General features: G+C 40.8%; 1 protein-coding gene across 7 annotated transcripts; it reads right to left on the bottom strand.

The window, feature by feature from the left end:
• Positions 1–461: 461 nt before the first annotated feature.
• On the bottom strand, positions 462–24,460 carry LOC135487712 (centrosomal protein of 97 kDa-like). 7 transcript variants are annotated; one of them, XM_064771773.1, is made up of 23 exons: positions 24,200–24,460; positions 22,293–22,438; positions 21,149–21,251; positions 20,746–20,903; positions 18,825–18,938; positions 18,478–18,560; positions 18,177–18,260; positions 16,334–16,445; positions 16,026–16,185; positions 11,333–11,440; positions 10,140–10,235; positions 9,815–9,930; positions 8,308–8,682; positions 7,879–8,041; positions 7,241–7,470; positions 6,837–7,122; positions 6,464–6,541; positions 5,987–6,260; positions 5,232–5,798; positions 4,888–5,026; positions 4,391–4,420; positions 3,872–3,911; positions 2,302–2,404 (listed from the first exon to the last, which is right to left on the bottom strand). In XM_064771773.1, the coding sequence occupies exons 1-22, from the start codon at positions 24,225–24,227 to the stop codon at positions 3,888–3,890; spliced, it is 3,474 nt and encodes a 1,157-aa protein (XP_064627843.1). In that variant the 5' UTR covers positions 24,228–24,460; the 3' UTR covers positions 2,302–2,404; positions 3,872–3,887. The 7 variants fall into 7 exon arrangements, with proteins under 7 accessions (XP_064627839.1, XP_064627842.1, XP_064627840.1 ...); XM_064771769.1 differs by lacking the exon at positions 3,872–3,911 and having other exon boundaries at positions 462–2,404; XM_064771772.1 differs by lacking the exon at positions 3,872–3,911 and having other exon boundaries at positions 462–2,404; positions 7,936–8,041.
• Positions 24,461–25,129: the final 669 nt, after the last annotated feature.

Genomic DNA, 25,129 nt, shown 5'->3' with positions numbered 1-25,129 from the left:
CCAGAAGTAGAACATCCAGCTAAAAGGTCACGATGACTCCTGACCGTCTTCACAGTAGATTGATTAATAAATAGTTCACCACCATGGGAGTATCATCCTTTTTGGTCTTCAGGGCAATGAGACTTTGATTTTGGGTGAAGATTACATACAAATGCTCATGTACATGCTTCATGTTAATGTTGCCAGACACTGTTAAGGTTGTGACTATGTCTTTAGTTGTCAGATTTGGGTGGTGCCAGGCAATGGTTTATGCGGGGAACAATACATCTTGAAGACAGATCTGCGATTGCTGTGGGCGATGGTGTATTGGGGGACAATCCATCCAGGAGGATAGCAGCACGAGAGACACAAGGCCAAGAACTCTAATTGACACCCACCCATATTGGCAGACACTAACAAAAGTCCCGGTGAAGTACCTCCAGGCAAGAGCAAATGGAATATAATAAGAAAAGTCCCGCATATATTTTGATATTTGTTTTTATTAATCTGGTCTTGCTACTCTTCCAGTGACTAATATATAACTTTCACATTTTAATACAAAATATGCTTGAAGCTGGCACTTACATAGGATCTTATTTCAAAAGCATGCAAAAAAGCTACAAGTGACCCTCCTCTTTGAAACCCTGGGGACGTCGATGCTGGTGGTAAGTATATTCAGGATAGATAAACAGTGGGTCAACTGGGACACTGAGTCAACATGATAAGAAGGGGAGAGATTCTGAGTTTTGGAGTTGATTTAAAGGCATTCACCATTCGTGTAATTGATAGAAACAGACAGTGCTGCTGTTCAGGAGCCAGACGTGTCAATGTGATGATTTATACTCAATGTGTATTTACATCACTGAAGTCTTGAAATCCAGGTTTCCAGGAATGTGCATAAGTAATAAAAAGCAATATGATAAGAATAGCACATACATCTCTGGCTTGCTACCAGCAGCAATGCCAAGAGCGAGTGAAGGTCTTCGGGAAGCTGGAATGTACCATTTATCACAGACAGAAAAGAAAGTAGAAAATCATCTTTATTATAGTAGATTGGAATTTTGTGGGGAAAGCTTTTCAAGGCGTTTCCTGTTTCATTCATCACACAGACAAATGTTTCACCTTGGTGCTTATTGGTCTAAAACTTAACAAGCAATATTTATGTTGTAACACATTGCAATTCAGCTAAGGAACAATGACAAATTATTCGTAAACTTTCATCTGCATTATATTCTTATCTATACAAGCTAGCCTGTAGCTTTAAATGTCTCAAATGCCCCGAATTTTAGTCCAATTCTATATAAACTGGCACTATCTATTGTATGTCAGGTTAATTTCTAATGCTATCACCCCCATTTCCCGAAAGGGAGCCAACACTTTGAAGGCATGTTCAATTTTGGGAACTGCAGGGATAGCAAGTTGTCTAATTCTACAACTATGGACCACTCAAATCAAATTATATACACAAATATATACAAGCCGAACAAACTTTCATTGTCGTTTTTCACAAGTCCTATTTGTCAGAGCCCTTTGAAGTCTGAGTCCTTTGAAGGCAAAACCTAATTCATAAACAGACCTAACTATCTTTGGACAAGATATGACTACTGTCACATTGTGCGCTGTTATAACGAGATCCACAATAACTATGAGATTACACAGAATATCATTTAGGTGGGAAATGTGACTTTAACTTCGATATTAAACCACTTTTGATTTTAGACTTTGGTGATGTATTACTTTCATCTGAAGAATTTTTTTTCTCACGAATGATAACTTTTCTCTGTTGTGATTGGACATTGTCTCCACTGTCTAAAACATTCTCCGGCACTTTCTGTGTCGCTGTTGGACTACTTGGCCCCGACCTGTCGCCGCCATCCGACCCGGTTGTATTACTCAAATCACACTTATCCGGTAATAACCGGGATCGGACGGAGGCACTGCGGTTTACGCCAGACAAACTCTCGTCACTGGGATCATTCTGCAACAGAAACCTGGCCTTCATGGATGAACTCCGCCGTACTGTGACAGGCCTGTGCTCCCTTGTCTCAGCTGTATCCATGCTATGCCGCAGACTTCCCCCTAACATCGGGTGCTCTGCATTCTCCTTGTCCTGATCTGCTCCAATCTGCACCACCGGGCTCGAACTCCCGGAACCTGGCCTACGGTGCCTTTCTAACAACTCTCTAGTCGGGCTTAGTCTATATTTGTCTGGTTTTGTCTTTGATTTAAGTGATCCGCTACGACCAACACTTATTCGTGAATGGATGTCAGTTGAATCAGTTGTTTCCGATGTCAGCTCGGACATGTCCGTGATAGAGCGCTGCAGTTTGTTTAGTGATTGTTGTTCTTTGTGCGTTGCTCGGTGGGGAAGCGAGTCACTGGGACTGGGAGAGCAAGACCGTAGGAACTGCTTGGCCACACTTTCCTGCAAAGACACAATGTTGAGGGTCATGAGTGAAAACTTTTAAATTGTTAACAATTGAACTTATAATTAGTTATGGTTGGTTACTGCTGATAGCGATAAATTTGTGGCCAGAGAAATATTCTGACCAGAGAACAAAACTACTAAAGCACAAAAGGGCCAATGTTCCAAGTGGATGTTTTATCAAGATGTTAAAAAAAATATGAATGGAGAAGAAAACATGAGGCGGTGGATATCATACAAAAACGTCCCAGACACACCACTTCAACCACATGCTGTATCAAGAAATGTATCGTAGGCATTGAAAGTGCATATTGAATGAAAAATGAAGCAAATGGAATACTTGGAAGTATTACCCAATAATGAATAAAAGTGCAGAAACCAGCAAGTTACTGGTACATTCATGTAAGCAAAGTTAAACACCATGACACCAAGGAACAAATGAGAAATGAAATAATGTGATAGAACACCAGAGACACCAATATAATGTTGCATGACGGGGGAAAATTATTCTTAAGTGACATAACATGTGTGCATACTAATGTCTGCATTAAAAACCCGATAGTTGTCATTTTGTATGACACTCTCGATGGTCCATGCAATTCCTGTTTTTTTTTGTGAATTGAAGAGCTAGGCTACATGTGCAGGACATCACAGTGTGTTTTCTAGAACTGTAAACCATGAAATTATACATCTATGTTCTCGTCCATGGTCTTTTTGGTGATAATTTATCTTGCTGTAGTTCAACTGCTTTTATTTGGAATGTGCGGTTCAGGTATTTTACTAAAATTTGCCATCCACTCGGTCTGATTAAGGAAAATATTTCATTTATGGGCATGCTCAAACCATCACATGAGATGCACATTTCAACAATATGCTGGCATGCTTAAATCTCTCATTGGATCAGTCAATCGCAATTCCAAGAGCATGCCATATAAAATCCTAAACCAAAAATGCCAAATATAAAAACATAAATTTTCCCAAGCAAAAGACATGCTACAAAAAGTTTACATTCCAACCTAAAAATTAAAATTGTCTCTGATAAGTGTTAAGACCTTCAGCGCCGAACCACGTAGATCTATGGCCCAAATCCCCCCTCCCCTTTGAGCTGGTCATCGGAGTCTCATGGACTTCATGAAAGAACTCCGCCATCGCCATCTTCAGGGCAAGGCAGGAACTGAAAAGAACGAACGGTCTTATCAGTTCCTACCTTGCCCTGAAGATGGCGATGGCATAGTTCCTCCATGAAGAAATTTAAAGTTCTGAATTACGCCATCGCCATCTTCAGGGCAAGGTAGGAACTGATAAGACCGTTCGTTCTTTTCAGTTCCTGCCTTGCCCTGAAGATGGCGATGGCGGAGTTCTTTCATGAAGTCCATGAGACTCCGATAACCAGCTCAAAGGGGGGATTTGGGCCACGCAGATCTACGTGGTTCGGCGCTGAAGGTGTTAATATGAAATGTTACTGACTGGAGATGCCTTGCTGTTAACTTGCCGATTCAATGCTCACCTGGAAACCAGAAAACAGTGCACGCTATGTGAGAACAAGCTTATATCGCGCTCTAGCCTAGAATGGGAGGAGAGAGAGGTTTTACCCAGATTGGATATAAGCTCAGATAGATTGGTACCAGATCATCTTTCGTCAATTGGCAAAGATGGAAAATCGATGGGTCTATTGCTACCAAAATTCGCTTTCCACTCTAGTACTGTCAATCGATTGGACACTGTGATATTCATCGTGACATTACCGACAGCTGTATCATCCAACGGCGTCTGACAGATGATCAGGAACCAATATCAACTCGCACGCTATAGTTAGCAAATAGTATCACACAAACTGTACAAGCCTACTTTCTCTATTAGATCCTAAAGTCAGAATCAAAGTTGATTATTTTTCAAGCAAAAACGGGACTCGGCAGCCTATCGTAAAACTTCTGCCTAAACTAAATATACACATCCTTTTTGCCCGATGTTGTGGTCAACACATACCTCCATGGACATGGCATGCCCGACAGTTAACTGAAACGCATGAAGGGTGTGGCGGTCACAAACCAGTACGCTAAGATAAGTGTTGAGTCAAGTCAAGTATGCTCTTTGTACTGAAATTCTCTCTTATATCAAATTATTTCAAAGTAAACTTTGTCGGAGGAAAAAACAGGGCAGATACTTTATGTAGTGAGACTTGGATGACACTCAAACTTCTCGGACACTGAAGTGCGCCGTTATCTGTTATCTGTCCCTGTGAATGAAATTTTCTATTCATCTTTTGCAGTGAATGTGTTATCCTGTTGAGATTTTCTGCCAAAAATTAGTCCTTAATACTCTCCAAAACACAAGTTAAATACAAGTGCTCATGGCATGGATTATACTGAGTAGATGATGAACTGTGGTGCATTCCTACGAGCAAGAAGTAATGAGGACTAGTCTATTATCTCTTGCTATAAGGTGGTGAGCCTTGCAGCTGTTTGCTGTGTAGGGATACTTACAGATGAGTTACTCTTGGCCAGGCCTGTGGGAGAATCTCGGGTCGGTGTGTCCTCAGAAAGTGATGTGCTCCTCTGCCTCTCCACACGAGTAGGGCGTTGGAGAATCTCATTCCTCCCGTCGACGGTACCAGGAGGAGACCTGCAAAGGAATACCCTAACAGATTAGACGTAGAACCGGGTGGACAGACCCAAAATCTCAGAAGAAGACGAAGTGCGTTCAGCTGTGAAAGGGACAATATATCTCATTCCTGCAGTATCTTTATATCACCAGATTTGCATTGGTCCACTTCAATGAGAATTTCTTAGACAAATCTCAAACAGGACACGACTTTAAAAATTCTTACCCGGTCTCTGTATTGATGTTCTCCTTGTCTGACCCCGGGCTATGCGGTTCCTGCCCAACCTTGCCCTTCAGGTCCGCCTCCTGCAGTTTGTCTGGTAATGGCTGGTGGTTGCTTTTCTCGATTGACCTGTTCCTACGATGTGTCTTGACAACCGGTGACGGCGATGAATCAGGGGTAACATCCTTGGCCCCACCGTCATCGCTATCAGTCGTGACCTCACGCAACTTGCGATATGGTGGGATAATCTTCGGGGTATGAGTAGACATACTCTTTGGGGAACTCTCGCTAATATCGTCATCCTTTGTGCTGCCGGCATCGCTGCTCCTTCTCGAACTGCTTGATGCTTTCCTCGTGCGATATTCACCATCAGACCCCTGACCTTTACCCTCTGAACTATTCTCTCCCTTCGTAGAGCCCCCCGATGACTGCCTGCTGCGACTTGTGGGTGGCTTTTGGTCATTGTTTCCCCTGGGACCTTTGGTTGGGGTGTCATTGGAAACCTTTTGAACAGTTACTATATTGGAGTTGGATGATTCACCAAGGGCAGACACAGCACGCAGATAGACTCTGAGAAAAGAAACAAAAGTCAATGTGCTGCCAACAAACAGTGTTGAGTCATGTAGCCAAGATATTGTGCCAAAACAAGAGCTGCCACCCTCTATGAGGGCTATCACAACTATTTTGCAAAAAGCACATCTAAAGTGAAATAATTGATCAAGTAGATCTCAATTGCTATTCTAGAAGTCATGACTTACTTGTGTTGAGCTTTTGGGTCCAGCCCGTCAATGAAAGCTCTTGGCTTAATTCCTGCCACCATGCCCTTGGGAAGGTCGTTCACATAAACACGGTACCCAATCACAGGTCCATGACTGTCCTTGCCATCGGCCGTAAGGACTCGTGAGGACACCCACTGCACGACGACGCTGGAATCCCCTTTGTGAGCGACAAGGACATCGCTTGGGGGAGTGGGGGTGCCAGGGAGGGGTGTAGGAGTCACAGATGCCTCTGGGAGAATGTTAGATACTACTTCTGCAAAACGAAGATGAAGATTATAAACTATGGCCAAGGATTCTTTCTTTTCTTGATCTTACTCAAACATTTTAAGGAATCCAAACTTGGACACACAAGTCGGCCGAATGGATTTGTAATCATATTCATTTTAGACAAATCTGTCTAAGGTTTATTTCAGATGGTGAGATATCAAGGCCGAGTGTGTCATATCTTAGACTTACCCCAAACGTTTTGTCCCCTTGATTTGGTTTTTACTGGTGTCTCACTGATGTCTGCAAGCACACGAATGGGGTCCTCATCTGAAATAACAAAGACCTCATGAAAACAGTTTGTTCTATGACAAAAGAATATTTTCGAGATGATTTCAAATTGTGGAGTCTCTCTGAAGACGCTCATTGGAAAGTCTCTTTTTCAAATCACTGTCTAGGGTTCTATGGTCTCAAAATGTACATTGTTAGTGAAGTGAAAAAGGCTTCAAAAGAGTACCAGATTTAATACTGACGCCAGATGGCTCGAGCAGGAGGCCATCTACATCAGGGTCAACATACCGGACCTAAAACGAGACGCTGGGCGCCACCAGTTACCAAGACTCACCTCTGTCGGTGCCCGCACTGACAGAACCTTGGAAGACATAGTTAGTAACTGTTGATAGTGTTTCCTGGAGCTGGCTCACTTGACTCTGCAGTTTCGCACACATGCTGACAAGCTGCGTGTGACGTTGGTCAGGGCACTTGATGGTACTTTCACTCTCCAAGACAGAGGGGAATGGAGTATTCTCTGACCCAGCCTCCATAAGGGTAACTTGGCCATTCTTGCCATTGCTACTGTGAGGTGCCACTTCTCCTGATGTTTCTTCCCTCCACTTTTGAAGAGTTTGGACCTGCAAAATGAGTCAAATGTCAAATGAGTCGGAGAAAATGTTTTTCGAAACACATCAGACTATTGGACCAAAATTTACCAGTTAAGTGACTTGAGTGGCATCATTTCAAAACAATTACCTCTCTCCACAAGAACTTTATAGCTTCCAGCTGAAGGTTCCTCAACTTCTTCTCTTGTTCATAGTTGATAGCACTCCTCTCAAGCTCCGCCCGGAGAAACCTGATGTGATCTTCTGCCCGACGCGCCCGTATCTCTTGCCGCACCTCGATTATCTTCTGGTTCTTCAGGCGGGCATGGTATCCTCGCCAATACGACTGGATGGTGACAGCGGCCTTGTTCAACTGGTGACCTACAACAAGAAGTCAGAAAACAGGTGAGTAAATATGGAATATAAGTTTTACACCCTTTTTCACAAAAAAGGACACTACGAATGGATAACTATATTCATACATTCATTTGAGTTGTCTTCAACACCTTTCTGCTTTCATAGAGACATGAGAAAATGCAGAATTCAAAGAGAAAAGTAAGAAGTGAGTCAAGGGTATGCGCTTATCCAATTTGAATGATACTGGCTATTATTATAGAGGCAAGTGCAAACTGAAGTGAAGTGCAAGTCCAAATTAGCCTCACATACTCCGACAGCTCATGCACAAAATGGTTACTTTTGGATTAGTTCAAAATGTTATTCAATCCAGACATGTGATTATGATTAGGAAGCATTTTTAGGACAGCTTGTTACGATAGGACAGAAACACACCTGGGTTATTCTCATCAAAATAATCAGATTTAAATCCGTTCATGAGGATGTTTTCACCTGTCATTTGTGTTGCGAACTTTGGCCTGTGCTCTTTCTCTGGCTGTACCCGCGGGCTGTACATCGAGAGTGATGGCGAGTGCATCTTCACCCGAAGCTTGGCAGCCTGTAACATGAAAATGAAGTCACTTTTATAAACTTAAACTGAGCTGAAGGCATCATCATCATAATCAGTCGACTGCACAGCAGGTGGCCACAAGCTTTCTCCAGCTAACCCTGACCTAGACTAAGTCCTCAACTTGGTATGGTGTCAGCAATCTTTCTACATCTGCCTAGCACGTCTCTTGCCTCAGTGGAGCGAATCTACTAGAGTACTACTTCCTAGAGGTTCAATTTCAACCACAACTGTAATCCTTAGATGTATCGACTTACATTTTTAAAGTTAGCACTATCGGCCACGTTCTCCTTCCCCTCCGCGTTCCTTCGGGCCGCCCGTTTCAAGATCCTACCCTCCTTTGATGAGCCTCCATCGGAGACGTCGCTCTCACTCTCCGATGCTGTAGAATGCGCTGATCGCTTCCGCTGATTTGCTTTGTCCTCTGAAGTTTTCAACTTGCCCTCTGTTGGAGATTGTGATTTATACGCCTGAGCTAACTCTGGTGTGATGTGTTGTTTGAATCGGGCCGCAAGTCGATGTTTCACCTCCTGAGATATCTTTAATTGGCGACCCTCAGGTTGTTTGTTTTTGTCGTTCATGGCAGTGGTTGGTCGCTGTTCGGGCGGGATGTCGGACGTTAAAGGAAGGCTCTGTAAGTTTCAATAAGAAATTGAGATAGTTTTCGCCACAAGTGGAAATATTGTATGGGATCTGTTGGGAATGTCTCGTGCAAGAAGAGCTGAATAGGGAGGGACACATTACTTGTTGCCCACACAACCTACCCAGATTTGAATCAGGTGTAAACACAGATAAATTGACACTGGTGTCGAAGCGTAAAAGCAAAAGAGGCATAGCATCTCAAGAATTCCACACATATTTCCATGGGTTTCTACAAGACCTAACTACATACCCATGTCAGTTTACGCTTCTCAGTAACCATCTTGACATAGCACAGATGTTTAGCCAGACACTGGCAATCAAAGAATGACTATGAAGGGCCTAATGATGCCATCTATTAAGTTTCAAAGTGAACCATTGACCCTTAAACAACACCTTCGCAGATCATGGATGGTTGCCCCGAGGTCACGCCACTAGCCTTACAGGGGGCCAAGCAGCCCCAGAGAGCTCACCAAGATTTCAGGTCAATGGCCAAATGCTCCTTGGTTGATGGGATTAATGGTTTCTTTGAACTTCCAGGCCTACTGACAAGGACAATGTGGTTTTCAAGCACGACACAGGCTCAAGAAGTTCAAAAGGCCTATTGAGATTAAAGTACTGCCCAAAAGAAAACATGAAATGCTTTGTTCTTGGCTGCTGTTCAAACATCCCAAATAATGTAAACATATTGAACTTAGAATCAGCGTCATGGTAGGCAGACGTCGTAACAAAAGTTCCAGATTTTGTATAAATAAGCACACAAATAAGTATGCTTTCACTGCCTGGTTACCGTGGTAACTACACGCGGCTACAAAATCTGGAAATTTTGTTCCAAATTTCGCTGACAGTGGTGTTTGGAAGTCCTATAAATAGGAATTCTACAATATACTAGACTTGTTTAGCATAAATCTTAGCGTAGGCCTACTTGGCTGTGCTCCAGTGCAACACAACGAGGTGTGCAGCGTAGCATAGCAATGTAAAATCTTATGAAAACTCAACTGCAAGGTGGTCTGTTATACATTGTGCTGGATACAGGGATTTGATTGGTCAATGACTTGGGCACTTTTACTCTTGGAGGGGTGACTTGGCGAGTTAGCCAATTATCGTAGGAAGGTGACGATTTACCTTATTGACAGCAGGTGGCGCTGTCTCTGCTCTAGGGGGTGTTACCTCACCATCAGAGACTGGGATGTAAACGGAATCAGATTCTAACAGGCTCGTGTTACTTGTGCCGTTTTCTTCTGCAAGAGAAACCAATTATGATAAAAGAAATAACGCAGATTGAAAAGTTTCATTCTGAGGTTGATGGCAGCCTGATCTTGGACATTGCAATAATGCAATACTCACTAGGCTTTCACATTCAGCAGTAAGGGCCCAATTTTGTGCTAGAATGTCCCCAAAAGTGCCGCCTACGGCTAAAACATGTTTTGGCTGACAAGAATGTACATACCTTCTGCAGAGATATCCTGCAGCTGAACGTCCCCTGCGTTCATTCCAACTTTGGGTGCTATTTGGTTGGGAGAATCACTCCGCGAGCGATCCACTCCTGAAAGATGCAAGGAATGGTTTTAAGAACAGGAAGACTGGTGTACAAGTGTAATTTTTAGTTTATTCTGAACAAATACATGACAATGTCACCAACCACGTTGGCTCACTGCCAAAACGACAAACTACAAACCTGAACGAGAACTTCAATCAATGGGCAACACAGCATATGAAATATTCCTCTTCAAGCAGAAGATCAGAGAAACACTTGAGGACAGCGACAGAACAAACATTGAGCTATCAAAGTGGCAAGACCGAGAACAGTACCAGTATTTAAACACTGCAGGTTGACTGAGTTTGACCTGATTTAAGGTTGTACGTCAGACACAAATCCTCGAGTCACCTCGTGAACGGGTCATTGAAGATAAGGTCCATAGTTTTGAGAAATCTTTTTCAAATACAACCTACTTCATGAGTTTATATATTTTGATTAATTTGGATTGACCTACCACCCAGGGCAATAAATGCTTGAATAAGCACTCTGCCAATTTTCAGTGCCAGGGGTGTGTATGAACCAATAATGAGATCTGCAATGGTCATGGTACATTTTCAAATTGATAAAGATTCTATAACATTCTGGTTTAAGTTGTATTATCATTTTTTATATCAATAAATGAACGACCTATTTTCTGATAGGTATATCAGAGGACTGTCCAACAGCCACAGGCTAATATTCCTCGACTATGGAACTGATCTTGTCCATACCCCTCAGCTCTTATCAGCAACTCGAGCCACAAGTGTCCAACTCTGGCTTCAAGCGGTCTGCCTCCTGGTATGCAACAAATTAATCTTTCGAGTCACATCTAGCAATCAAATATTGATATTGCTTTATCAACTATTTTATCTAATTCTCTAAACAATGCCACTGCCAGAGGTCTGTGTGCTCTAATAATGAGATTTCTCTCTCAGGTATGACATCAATTATGGTTCCACGTATCAATGACTGGTGCACTTGACGTAGGCCTACATTTTATCAATTTCGAAATCTCTATCCCTTCACTGCTGCGGGTCTGTGTACACCAATAATGACATTAGTCTCTGGGATGTCAATGCATTAGCAATCCTTTCATTAGAAGGCCCAACCCTAAGATTACTTACGGTCTGACCAAGCCTTGACTGGTGTCCGATCGTAACTCCCAGCGTAAAGACTGGCGGGTGTCTCAACTGGATACAGGTTGGGTGACTTCGTCTCTTCTCTCTTCAAAGCTGAAGTGAAAGAGTGAAAGACTATTAGGGTAAAGACAATATTAGGCTAATAGTAAAAGTTTTGAGACATATCTCTGTGAATGTGTCAAAAAATGATGTCACCAAACCGAATTCAAAGATGATCCAGACGCTGAAAGCCTCAAATGACATTCTGAACTGCTTGACAACAAAGCTCCCCGACATGATTCATAGGTTCCAGGGACACACGGGCAGTGATCATGGAGATTGGTAAAATACCTGAAACTTGACAAATACTCCGAGACATATTTCACATCATCGAAAGCAGTTCATTTAAAGAAACATAAGAATGACTCGATACAGCAATGACCATTCAATCCAGACGTCTAGAACACACTGGCATGTTCCTATAGCACAGACCGCATGTTTTCAGCCCTGACCTTACACAACAGTATAAGCCTATACTACGGTGTTATGAATGGCTTTAACACCCAAACATGCCAAATAACAAACACGAAGAAGACAATGGCCAGGCCTAGTGATATTGAAAAATTAGCCACCATTAGTCTCAAAATAAGTATCATAACCTTTTAATGTGCCAGTAATTAGGAAACTTACTCTACTGGCCTGATCATATAGATTTTGTTAGACCACAAAGGCCTTTGTGTGACAGAAAGTCAACCTATACCGTAATATCACAAACGTTTACACTGAGCTCTGTGGTTGAGACACGTGAGATGAGTGAGATCATCACAGGAGCTAGCGTTTGGAGGTGACCAGGAAAGATGGAGGAAGAAAGGGAGACAAACCAAGGAGGAAGGAGGAGACTCCACTTGATGACACTTAAGCAAACAGAAAACAACAGATTCACCTGATAATGACACCTCAATTTGAGAAGAATAAAACAACAGAACTGTCGAGCGCACTGAGGTTTCTTCAAGCTGTGTGAAACACCTAACTTCCAAATCAATCCGAACCTACCTTGATAATATCAAAACCACAAAACAAATCCTCTTCCTTATCCAATCAAAAAGGGCCTACAAATTGTGTTTTCTAAACAAGAAATCAGCCTACCTGAGAAATATCCTTGTTGCCCGTGGTAGGACTATGAGTTATATGAACCCTTTACGCATCGCCTCATGTTGACGTTTAATAATACTCGTACGACGCATGACAAATAAATATGAGTGTATTAAAGTCTATTGTGTGCGAACAAGGCTTAATAACATATTGGAATATCCCCAATTTTGACCACATTTCAATATCGATGGCCCAGCAAGCTAATAAAAGAAATAGAGCGTGGCCTTATTAAAGGCCCGTGCAGTTCGCTCAAAATTTTAAATTGAATTGGAGACTTTTCAATTCTGTAAATAAAGATTGAGTATAAATGTCAATGTGACATCTGATAGTATAAGTGGTTGTAGTCTATCGTTAAATTTTCATCACACTGTTGTGTCTAGTCTAGTTAGTGGACAGTGGCAATGTTTATCTCTATTTTCGAGTGGCACAGACAAAATTGATGTAGACAAATGGTGCAGGCCTTTAATAATGGCCATGAACCCTTTTATAAGTACCTTTCCATGAAATTATCATTCTAAATTTACTATGAAATCACTGTCACTGATCTGAATACTCACAGTGGCATCTCATGTTGTGACAACTATGATTTACAATCGATATGTTTTCAACGAGACAGTCACAGAGGGCCTAACAACCAACTAATATTTGGAGATAGAACACTTGTATTGTGTCCTCCTTTCAAGGCCTATCATCTTCAAACCTATCAATATTCAATAGAGATTATGATATGAGTGGTTGAAATTTCCCAATAGCAAAATTATTCAAAACTTCCCACCACAGATTAGATTAGTGTTGCAATTATGGCCATCTTTAAAATCTTCTGTAGAGACATGACAAACATGTTCACGCCCAAGCATGTAACACAGTGAAAGAAAAACAACTTTGAATTTTGTGAAAAATATTTTGAGTCGGATCATGCAGGGCCGAGGCATCTTGGTTACTGGAACACAATGTCTCGGCCGACAGCGTCAAGGCAGTGCTGAACACCCATATGACGCGATCACAACTTCATACTTAGTCATACCTCATGGTCATTCCATTCAGACATGATTTAGGCCTACAAGATTATATTCACCTCAATGAAAAGCAAACGCATGTTTAAGTTTATTCATGATTCAAACTTTCAGATAAGTTCTTCTATTGTATGAGCAGTCAATGACTTTCATTTCGCATTAATCCGGAGCAATGTCTATGTGTCAAAGCAATCTCATCAAATAATTTCATTTCAACAATACATCTAACTGGAATCGTGATCAAGACAACATCATGATTTGAATTTGAGGCTGCCCAAACAATTCTACTTTTAGCATTGAACACCAGCTAACTACCAATGTAAATATGAAATTAGACAAACAATTCATTCAAATAATTTCATTTCAACAATACATCTAACTGGAATCGTGATCAAGACAACATCATGATTTGAATCTGAGGCTGCCTAAACAATTCTACTTTTAGCATTGAACACCAACTACCAATGTAAATATGAAATTAGACAAACAATTCATTCAAATTACTGATTGTAATCCAGCACAGGTTCAGCTTTATAATAAGCTTCAGCCACAGCTGATACTATAGATTTGTTTGATTGAACTGAGCTTGGGGATATGAACGTGGGCAGCAGATGTTTTTGCATTGTGTGCGGATGGGCATGCACAATGTCTGAGGACAAAGTCACATAGGCGTAACTCAATTGGTAAGTATTAACAAGGATAATTCATGTGATAATGTATGTTCTGGTCACAGTGCTGGACCAAGATCTAAATTAATGACATCATTGATTAGGAAATGAATAGTCAAAATCTGTTTTACTGATTGCAGTGTACAAAGATTACTACTAATACACCCACAAAAGATTAAGACCAACCAAATTGACAACATAAACCTGTACCTATAAAATCTACATTGCAGTGTCAGTCCCACAACTCAATGATCGAATAAGAAGGTGAGGTATCCTCGATTCAGCAGGCCATCCATTCATCCATTTCTGCAGGCCAGCAATCCCAAAGATAAGGTCAACACGACACAAGTTCATCCAACAGGCCAACAGCAACCACCGACAATAATCACCGACACCAAATGAGAAATATAAATTTGCAATGAATAATTCATAAAATGAGATACTGACTGTACGTGCGCACCGTCACTAACGTTCTCAGATATGAGTCGGGGAACGGTCGAAACTTTTGACGTGCCTTATTACGATAAGCCATGATATGGATACAGAGTGACTCTGGAGATATCTTGCTACGTACATGCTATCATGTACTGCCTTGTATGTCGAGTCCCAGATGGAGTGCAACGAGAACTTAATGCTTTTTATTGATTCGTCTGATGAAGCTGGCTCAATGATGGGAGCCCTACAGTGCTGCCATCTGGGTACTATCAACACATAAACCTGTCCTAAGTTGTTTTCAAGTTGGTGTGGATTTGTCCATAATCACCCTTAATACCTGATACTTGGCATTTCATCAGTCCCATGCCCATGTTGTGAACCATAGTCTGAGGTCACTTTAAAAACGTATCCACTAAAGACTGTTCCCTGCAGAGACAATGTGTTTTTATTGTAATAGCTCGATATTACACATTTTGTTTTGGACAACTGCCCGGGACGATATTGAGCTGGTTGTAGTGTGTGCCTGGTAGTACTAACAACCTGTCAAATAGGCTTGTGTGCTTAAGAATTAATAACACAGCCGGAGACCAAGACAATATCTGGTCTTGTGCCGTGTATGCCATGTCCGGCTCAATATGATTGGCATATTATCAAAATGTTTAATCCATTAACATTTTATCTGCCGCTTTTATAAGTAGTATTTTGGCAAAAACACAAAGGCTTTGTTTGATACTAAAGTTTCAACCTTCCACTTCAGACCTTGAAAGGAGGTAACATTTCAATATGAATACCTTGTGATCAGACATCGCCTTTCCGTCAACGACCCCTGGTCTATCGCATGAAAATGGGTCACCCACTCAGCGTGAAGAAACATATAAGCTTTATTAAAGTGTAAGCTTGATACCTGTAGCTCCTCACGCACCTGACAACAGCAGCAAAGCAATGCCAGACATAACAGAACACAACAAGTAGGCCTACCACAAAGAAGCCGACAAGCATGTACTGGGTACTATTTACACCTCATTGTTGATAATTATACATGACACAATGTACTCAAGTTGTATTACATTTTCACAAATGAATGAATTCAGGATGATTTATCTCACAAAAGATGACTGTCTGTGTTGACAAGTGCAGGAAAGCAGAAAGCATCATATTGATGCCAAGTCTATTTTTGAAACAAATTCGAAGAGAAAACTTGAGTATGAGATTTTGACAAAGGAAACCATGTGGCATTTGCAGTTTAATGGGACAAAACTGGGTGGTTCAAAACGCTTACAGCACATCACATATGAAAATGATATCATCTCAAGATAAACTGCCCATGTTTGCAAAAAATATTACTCTTGAACACTACAACATCCATGGAAGTCCCAAGGCCCCCCCCCCCCACACACACATACACACCAAGTTCAAAAACAAGGAACTCACCATTGATTTTTGGAGTCGGCCTCTTGATCTTTCCTTTCTTCTCATTCTCTGCTACGTCCTCGTCAAAATGGACATGGAATCCTGACCCAGTCAGCTGCTTCTGGTGGTACCGCTGTTGGCTCAGGATCTTAGCCAACTTGGCGTCTTGTTCAGGTTCGTGCTGTAATGGAGAAGACAAGACCGTCAACTGTTAGTGGCAAGGGCAAGCAAGAGGAATTGCCTTGATGAAAACTTTATATTTGAATAAGGTAAGTTGCATATATGGCGCTCATTTATTGAACTAACTCTCACATCATTTGCAGACTTACCCTATCGGCAGTGAGAGGGCACACTGATGCAAGGTAGTGAACCAACTGCAGGTGTTGCCCTGGGCGAAAGTGACGGCCTTTTCCTTGACTGTACAGCCACTCAGCCTTTAAACTGAAACAAGAAAAAAAGATTTGAAGACAAATTAAATGAGAGCATTTACCCATTTTCAGGCCTGAGGATGTTCTTGATGCAATGTTTTAACCATGAGATGGCTTTGATCACGATGACTGAACCCGATTATGAATCAAGCTCATGACCCATGTTCTCATCAAGTCAAACTGGCTGAATCAAAAACGAGACAGAAATTCAACCTTCACTATTGCCAGAACAAATGCTCTCGATGGCACACACCTATTCCATGTAGTTCTAGTCTCCATCGTTCAGTCACAAATTACACAAGAAAACCTAACACCTTGGTCTGGCTATTTGCATTTTAGAATTGGGAATGATGGCCAATTAAAGGCCTTGGAACTTCCTAACAGTCAAGATAAAGCCTGTCAAATATACAACCTTCTTTGATTTGTACTCTTTCTTGCTCAAAGGCCCTTGTTGGAGTCAAATTGAATCACAGTTAACGCAGCGATGGCGATAGATCAGAAGCACATCAGTAATTATGTCCAATTGTCATTTTTGTAGTGAATAGACATCAGACAAAAAAATAAGGAAAAGTTGGTGGGAACATAAGGAAAACCATCAATTGACACAAAAACATGGGGTTATTTATTCTACTTTTTTGTACCATTGGTTTTCTGTCAAAACATGTAGTCACTGGTGGGTAAATCGGTATTTAAAGGTAGTATGCACAATCATTTGCCTATGCTGTTTGCATTCACTGTATTTTCAAAGCAATATCAAGCAAGGCCAGCTTTAATCAAATTGGGGGATTAAAGGCAAAGCTCATTAAAAAAGCATTACACAATTATCACTTTGATTTAAAACTAATTCAAAGCAAACACGAAACTTCTGTTATCTGAGTGGCGTGATACGTGTATTACAATGTATTATTCATCAGGGTCAGGAAGGTGGCACTGCACTATATAAACGAAACATTTTTCTTAGATATGTGTCTGTTTCAACAAGTACCCTATTTGTAGCATAAGACTTTTCAATGTTGTGTAGTAGTTCCTTTTTATGAATAACCACAAGAAGTCGGTAGGAAAAACATCCAAGTTTTGTGTAAACAGTTGAGCAAACAATTTTGGTAACATTTCAACGACCCCGGCAGTGGCAAGTTCCAACATGGCTCGGTCACAAAAGAGACTTTTATTGCTCTAAGATAAAACTTTTTGGCTTTGTTGACGACAATATCAAGGGTAAGCTTGCATATACTTGATTAGGCTTTGGTGCCAGTTAATCAGCTTGCCTTCGCTCTGAGATACTCGATAATAAACCAAATTAACAGGTTAAATTCAGGCCTTTGATTTTCTCTCAATCTTGTTATTTGGGTAGATTTTAAATAAATAATCCCAGAGATAGACTGATTAAATCCTATCACCATAACTTAATTTGTTAGTTATACCTCGGTTTGTTGACCCTACAGATTTGATAGTTTCTTTATGTGACAAACACAAAAAAGGCCTAGTCAAACGGAGACCTTCCTTAAAAATCTAATAGATTTGTCCAATAGACCGCTAACCTCAAAGTAGACATGTTGGAGGCTCCTTCCATGACACTGTTAACAGAGACTTTGTTCGAGTCTTGACCAATTTGTCAAAGAAACTAACTCCATTTTTGAACAGGGTCATACAGTTTCAAATCGCATAGCCACAGAAATCCACTGCTAAAAAACTGCAAACACCTCTCAAAGGCTCAACAAAAGCTGTTTTTCAAGGTGAACTATACCTTTCTTTCTCAGTCATGATGTACCCATCAAGGATTCGAAGGTTGAGGCACCAGTTCACGACAAACGGACGATAGTCGAAGCCACTGGAAGGAAGTTAAGGAATCGCACAGTCCTATTATTTTTCAACTACGACGAATATTAACACCTTAGGTGACCAACGACACAGATCTGTCTTGCCCAACCGTTCATCACAATAATTGGCTCTTGTTGACAGAAAACAGAATCTAAGCTGGTATGAAGACATGATTCCTTGCTTCTGTTTATATCAATCATTCATGTTATGCTTTCAATAAAGGATACGGCATATTTGACGTCATGATGACACATGGATTGTTCATGATCGATAGTTGTTCTAGGTTCGGCAGGAAACTCAGATTCATCACCTGAAACAGAGGAAACAACTTGTAATGGATGCCCATTAACATGAACACTTTCCCGCCCGGTGTTTCTGTAATTTCCACTGTGGGCCGAACCATGTCGATAACAATCATGGTTCTCAGTAGATTTGTCTATCTTAACGTCCAGAAATGCTTCAGCGGTCATCAGAATACAAGATTTTATTCTTATAACCTGAGTGCACCTAACTTGGGCGACACTGTCTTCCGGTAGACCCTTGGGGAATTCAGTGCCCCAGGTCAGAGACTCACCTCGTTCAGATCTGTGAGCTGATTCTCAGCTAGGGACAAGATGGACAGTGATGTTGGCAGCAGCATATTGACTCCTTTCAGTGATGAGACAGCATTACCATGTAACAGCAGTGTCTGCAATGAGACAGAATCATAGTCGAATAGAGGTCTAATTGTAACGCTAATCTGTTTTCAATACCTGGTAAACCTTTTTCAAAATGTGTCTACATTTATTAAGTGTGTGCTATTAGCTTAACACAAGTTCAAATAGTTATGATCACATATTCAATTATCAGCACAACTTTTGACCCCTGATATGTGACATCAAAACAAGAAACCTTTCTTTGCCAGTTCATATTCGACCATAAGAAAGAACTTGACCCATGCAGAACAAAAGCGAAAGTGTAATTTCATCACACACATGTGTTATTTCGTCACACATATTTATAGGAAAATCTTTTGAAAAACAGCCAACATTTTTTTCCCAAAATTAATATATAAAGGGTCGTGCAATTCTTAAGTAATTTCCATGCGTATGTGCAAAACGTATTGGAGAGCATTTTCTGGCATCCAGAAGTAGGCCTGGAAGCGTTAAAACATTAAAAGTTAAAGTGTTGACAAATTTGATATTTGTTCTATCAACAAATAAAGGCCTTAGAGTGGTCTAGACTTCGGATTTTAAATTGATAATACATGTAAACAAATTATAATCGCAAATATTTTATGCAATCTACTTTCATTCTGACTGGGTTTTTTATGTCTATGTAGGTATCCAAGGGAAAAAACCCATGAATGTTGCAATGCAAGACTGAAAGAAAAACACTCTACATAAAGTGTACTGAATGCAGGGTGCTTTATAAAACAAGGACACAAATGAAACACTGGAATGTGCTTTGCAAATAAATACAAAGGAATTTGAAAAGGAATGCATTGTTTCCAAATTGAAGGAATTCATTTACCTTTCTGTTTAAATTGTTTTGTATAAAGTAGGAGAAGTTTGGAATAGTTGCCAGCAATGATAAGCTGCTTACTAAAAATGTTTTGAAGATTTGACAGAATGATTGAATAAACAGTAATGTTTGCTGAGTCGCTCCAAGTGGACAAGTCAAGACTTTTGTGAGTCTCTGACCGCTCTCAGCAGTCAAAATGACAACATTTCGAGATTTATATATCAGCTCTATCGCATTAGCCATTGTTTTATCAGTCAGATGGTTTTGTCTAGCATCAAACAAGTCACCAGAATGGGAGAGGATACCCATGTATAGCATGAAAAGCGAAAACCCATTAGCTAAAGTATGATGATTATCTACTTAGTCTATTCAGTCAAAAGGTCAGTTTATTCATTTTATGTACAAGTGAAAGTGCAAAACTTTTAAAATTGCTTGCTTGTTTTCTGGTTCAACATCTAAACAACAAGGAAAATTTTTCAAGGCAAATTAAACTTCGGTCACACCATGGAAATTAAGAGCCTTGTAAAATTCACCTTGAAAAGCCTGTCAAGTCCTAGGCCTTTCTTTGAATGTGAAGGCAATTTAGAGAATTCATTGAATGATTGCTGAACAAGGACCAGGTCACAATGAAAAAGGTGCTCGAAGTCACCACCGCTGGGTTTATTTGCATAGTTGCTTGGCACTGCAACAAACACGGGAAGCGCAGGCATAGAATGACAAACCCTTGGGATTACAGCATTCAGCTTTTTCTTGTGAAACAACACCAACTGAAGAATTTTGTTCAAAAAGACCAACGTTTGCGATGAAATCAGGGTTCAATAAACTCAAAGCAAGGAAAGCACGGTGTGTCCCAAATTAAGTCATCCGGTGGTGGCTTCGAACCCAGGACCTTTTCATTTGCCTGGTACACCGGTACATGTAGACTAGCAGTTTCACCCACAGACCTCTGGCATCTTGGCCCAACATATCCTCCCATATTGGTTGACACATACCTTGAGATTTTTGAGCGGTGTGAGGTCTGAGATGGAAGCAATGCTATTGTCGGAGACATCGAGATGGCGGAGGGCGGTGTTGTGTTGGACTTGTTCGAGCACCTTGATGCTGTTCCCAGTCAGGTTCAGCCAGACTAACTTGTTGAGAGATTTCAGACCTGCAAAAGGAATGAATATGGGTACCTGTATCTTGGGTTTTCCTGCACGGACTTGGGACAAAAATTGTTGTCCAGCAGTCTCGCTTTCCTGCATTGACAACACAATTTAAGTACCTGCCAACTCCTTAAAGGGAAATCAAACAAGTTTCTTTCATGGGAAAGGAGCAATGAGAAAGTGATAGATCTGTATGACTTTATTTACGATAGGCCACTGAACACATGGACATGGATTATTAATAACTTACCCTCAATTGTCACAATATTATTATTCGGTAGGTTGAGCACAGTGAGATTGACCAGCTTGGCAACACCTATCATTCGAATGATACGGTTCTCAGCAATGGAAAGCTGCAAGAGAATATGACAGTATGATATCAAGGTGTTTTTAAATTAACAGGGATTTGTACTTTTTACCCCAGACATCTCAAGTGTATGAGAAACGCATTGAAAATCACTGAATGGGGGAAAGTGACCGGCTTTAGAAGTGGTAATTACTATCATACAGTCGATAGAATGTCGCCCGCATTGACAATCTCGATATCATTTAGTTCATTTCTAAAGGTACATGCAGCTGTGAATTGCATGACACTGAGCTTGCTTTAGTATGTTCAATTTGGAGGTGTCACTGAGCCCCTGGAACATCTTTCCAGGTCTTCATATCAAAATCCCGACAACAACAAAAGAATGTTAACACGAGTAGACGAAGATTTATATTGGATTGTGGTGGCATACTGTTTATAGAGATGTTCGACTCATAATCCAAGGGTCATGAGATTGAATGTTTTCGGTCTCTTCTACTTTGCAAAAACTAGTAAAACATACTTATATTGTTTCAATCAGTATGCTCCACGAGTGGACGTTTAACATCCGCCAAGGCTCCGCAAATATTACAAATCGTGTGAAAGATTAATCTTTCATTTGCACACATATTCTCAACAAACTTTCCGATGTCAGACAGACGAAAGCAAACAAACGATAGTGTCGGAGTAAACATGGACAATGGAGAGATCATCTTGCAATCAGGCCAAGCCTACTTCGTCATGGATGTAATAAGATTACTCGCAATAAACTCCCATGTGACATTTGGGACTCAATTTTGACTAATGGTAAAAGAAGATTTTTCTTTTTCGTAAAAGTGTTTGTTCAGCATTGGGATAAGTGACTGCTGTCAGGCTTTGATAGCATTTAACAGCAGAATGAGCAGGGCTATAGGTAAAAGCCAAGGCATCCAGGCCATTGGCCTCCACGTCCTCCCTTAAGACCATGTGCATTAAAAACAATAAAAGCTTTCTTTCATGCGTCATAATTGATTCAAAGCTATGTCATACCGTGTTGAAATCTAATGGTGTCATGTCATGAAATTCATTAAAAAGACCCAACAATACCAACCTGTTGTAATTCTGGGTAAGATTCCAGATTCTCAATCTTTGAGATGGCATTCTTGTTATAGATGACGGTTGTTGGGCTGACTCCAGAGACAGGCTCTATCCTCTTCAGGCCCTGGCCCGTTAAGTCGAGGATATTCTCCTCCTGGTCTGAAATTAGACAAAACTAGGTGGGTAAGGTTTGTTCAAGCATGAGAAGGCAGCAGAAGTATGAATGACTTCACTTTGCAGTCTGGAGTTGACGTAGCCTAAAAAAACTAGCAATGCACAGAAAACAGCAAAAAATGTCCTGAAAAAAATTGTCAGTATTTCGCTCCAAATTTGATTTTGGTGCCTTTTTTGTCTATTTAAACAAGACTTCATTTTACAAGACTCAGACACAACAATCAAGTGTAGCATATCATGTTATAAGATGTTACACATACAACATCTGAGGACATGCAAGGACGGGTCAAACATACACAAAGAAATATTGGACAAGTCTCAAATTTTTTTTCTTCATTTCAGATCGTCACCTTGTCCTGTCAATCAAACCATGGAGCCAAAGTATGATCATCGCCTACCACAATTGAAACTGAAATAATCCCATTATAATTTACCAATGATGTCTTTTAAATAGATCAGGGCACAGCGGGTGCCATGCTAGGAGGCTTACAGTTTGCGTCAATGGTGACAAGATAAAAAAGATTTGTGAGCGAGTAGAATTAGAAATTGACCCAAATCTTGTCCTCTTTGGAAGACATTTTCCTGTTTGCATAAACTGACCCCGTAGAACTAGAAGGGCTGTTTTTACGAAAATATTTGTTTATGTTGAAACGTTTGGCATGTTTGAATGGAACACACAAAGCATGAATGTGTAGGTCTATTTAGTTATGTCTCGGGCAATACTGCATGTCCTATTTCCCCCACATAGTCAAAGTCACTCAAGACAAAGCCTTGGGGTACCACCAAAGACCTGCAGCAATAGTTGTGGACGCTCAGAGCATATGAGTGCACAGATGGGTTACGAAAGCTAGATGCAGAAGAGGAATTCATCAATTTCCTCAAAGAAATTTGACAACTGACAAAGAAACAGTATCACTATCAGAAAATATAGTGAGATTATTGGACTTACCATACATAATCATGAGACGAAGAACAAATCCTTCAAAAAATTGTATCCAAACAAAGCAATTTGTCACAACATACGATAGTAATTAGTCAGGTCCTACTGAATAAATTTAGTCCACTTTCAGAATAAGACGGGCAAATTTTCTCCCTTAAGATAATGGTAGGGCAGTCAGACATTGGCAGTGTTTTTCCATGAACTGGCAAAGCCCAAGTGATCCACAGTTGAACAAGTATTGAGAGCAGGTAAAACCCAGTGTTATGGAGCTAGGCCTAGGACTTGGCAACCGTCCAATGGAATTAAAGGAGCATTATTGTCCCCCAAACAGAAGACGCTACAAACTTGGCATCATAATCGACCAATGCTCGGTTTCGTGCAGAAAGACTCCTTCCACTTGACTGAACAAGCCTACTACGATATGCCTAATTGTTCGTGGTCTTTTGTCCACTGTCATCATTCTCTGATCACATGGATTAAAGCCAGGATAGAGCCTGCAATTAGGAGATCGAATGAACGTAGGCCTCAAGTGGTGATTGACCTACATGTATTCATGTTGACTAAGATTAGAAACATGTCAATATAAATATGACCCAATATTGCTTACATACACATTTTATGAAATACGATATGTAAAATCTTAAGAGTTGTTTTTTTAAAGCCAATGACGTTTGTGACACCTGAAATGTTGTCTGTATGCAGAGATGTACATTGTACATCTTTGTGAGGCACTGAGAATTAAGTTTTTTGCTGTGTCACTTTAAAAAGTTTGTCAATGGAAGCCAGAACTGAAAACATTGTCTCACCTGCTTGTTCCATTTCTAAATCCACCATGTCAAGAGTCAATACATGTACAATAGAAAGTGAGTACCACGGCCACGTGTCCTCTGAGTCTGAATCAAGTGAGTGTATAATATTTGGTCAACTATCCTGTAATATGTATGAAAGCCTCAAAGATCTTCATGATCCTGAAATACTTTTAGATGAACTAAAATTGGTGGAAATTTCCTCCTTCAGACATTATTGAGAAATAGTTCTTAGCAACAGTTAAACACGGATAGGGACAAACTGAGTCACAGTCATAATCCATATGGCATGGTTCGTATTAAAGTGTTATAAAAGTTAACAAAGCTTTTGGTAGGTTGCCATTTGGCCTAAGTTCAGGTGACCCACGCTTTTCACAATGTCTGGACTATTGTAAGAAACAATGAAAACACTATCTGATACAGTTCGTGGAAAGTATATTCTGATTTGTGAACAAATGAGACAATCAAATTCTTGACATGGGGGATGTGGACCAGTTACTGGAATCAATGCTTGAGAGACCTCAAGTAAAAGTTGAAGAACTCCAAATAATAATTCGTTTGTTCAAAACAACATTATTGGAAATATTCATAAAATTTCAACAGATCGAAAGTAGACAGGGGTATTCAAACTCATTTCAAATGATTTCAAGAAAAGCCTGACACAGTTTCTTACAATTTTTAGTGCATTCATGTACTGCCAGTGCCACGACAAGCATTGTCACCATCTAGGAGAATCAACTCGTTGGCATGTGGTTGTGTGAGCGACTTGCACACAGTGAGGCACCACCTGCCAGAAGGACAGGACCGGGCCGGCCCAGACTCCAGCCAGCCCCAGCAGGCCAGGGCTAGGGCGGGCGTAGCCTCGCCTTGCTCGCTGCAGGTGTGGCTTCGCCAGGCTGCCATGCCCACCACACTACACACCACCTTTCG

Source organism: Lineus longissimus, chromosome 5, assembly GCF_910592395.1.
Source record: "Lineus longissimus chromosome 5, tnLinLong1.2, whole genome shotgun sequence".
In the NCBI taxonomy this organism is placed as follows: Eukaryota; Metazoa; Nemertea; class Pilidiophora; order Heteronemertea; family Lineidae; genus Lineus; species Lineus longissimus.
The sequence above is the reverse complement of the archived record's forward strand: the minus strand, read 5'-3'. Positions and strand labels throughout refer to the sequence as shown.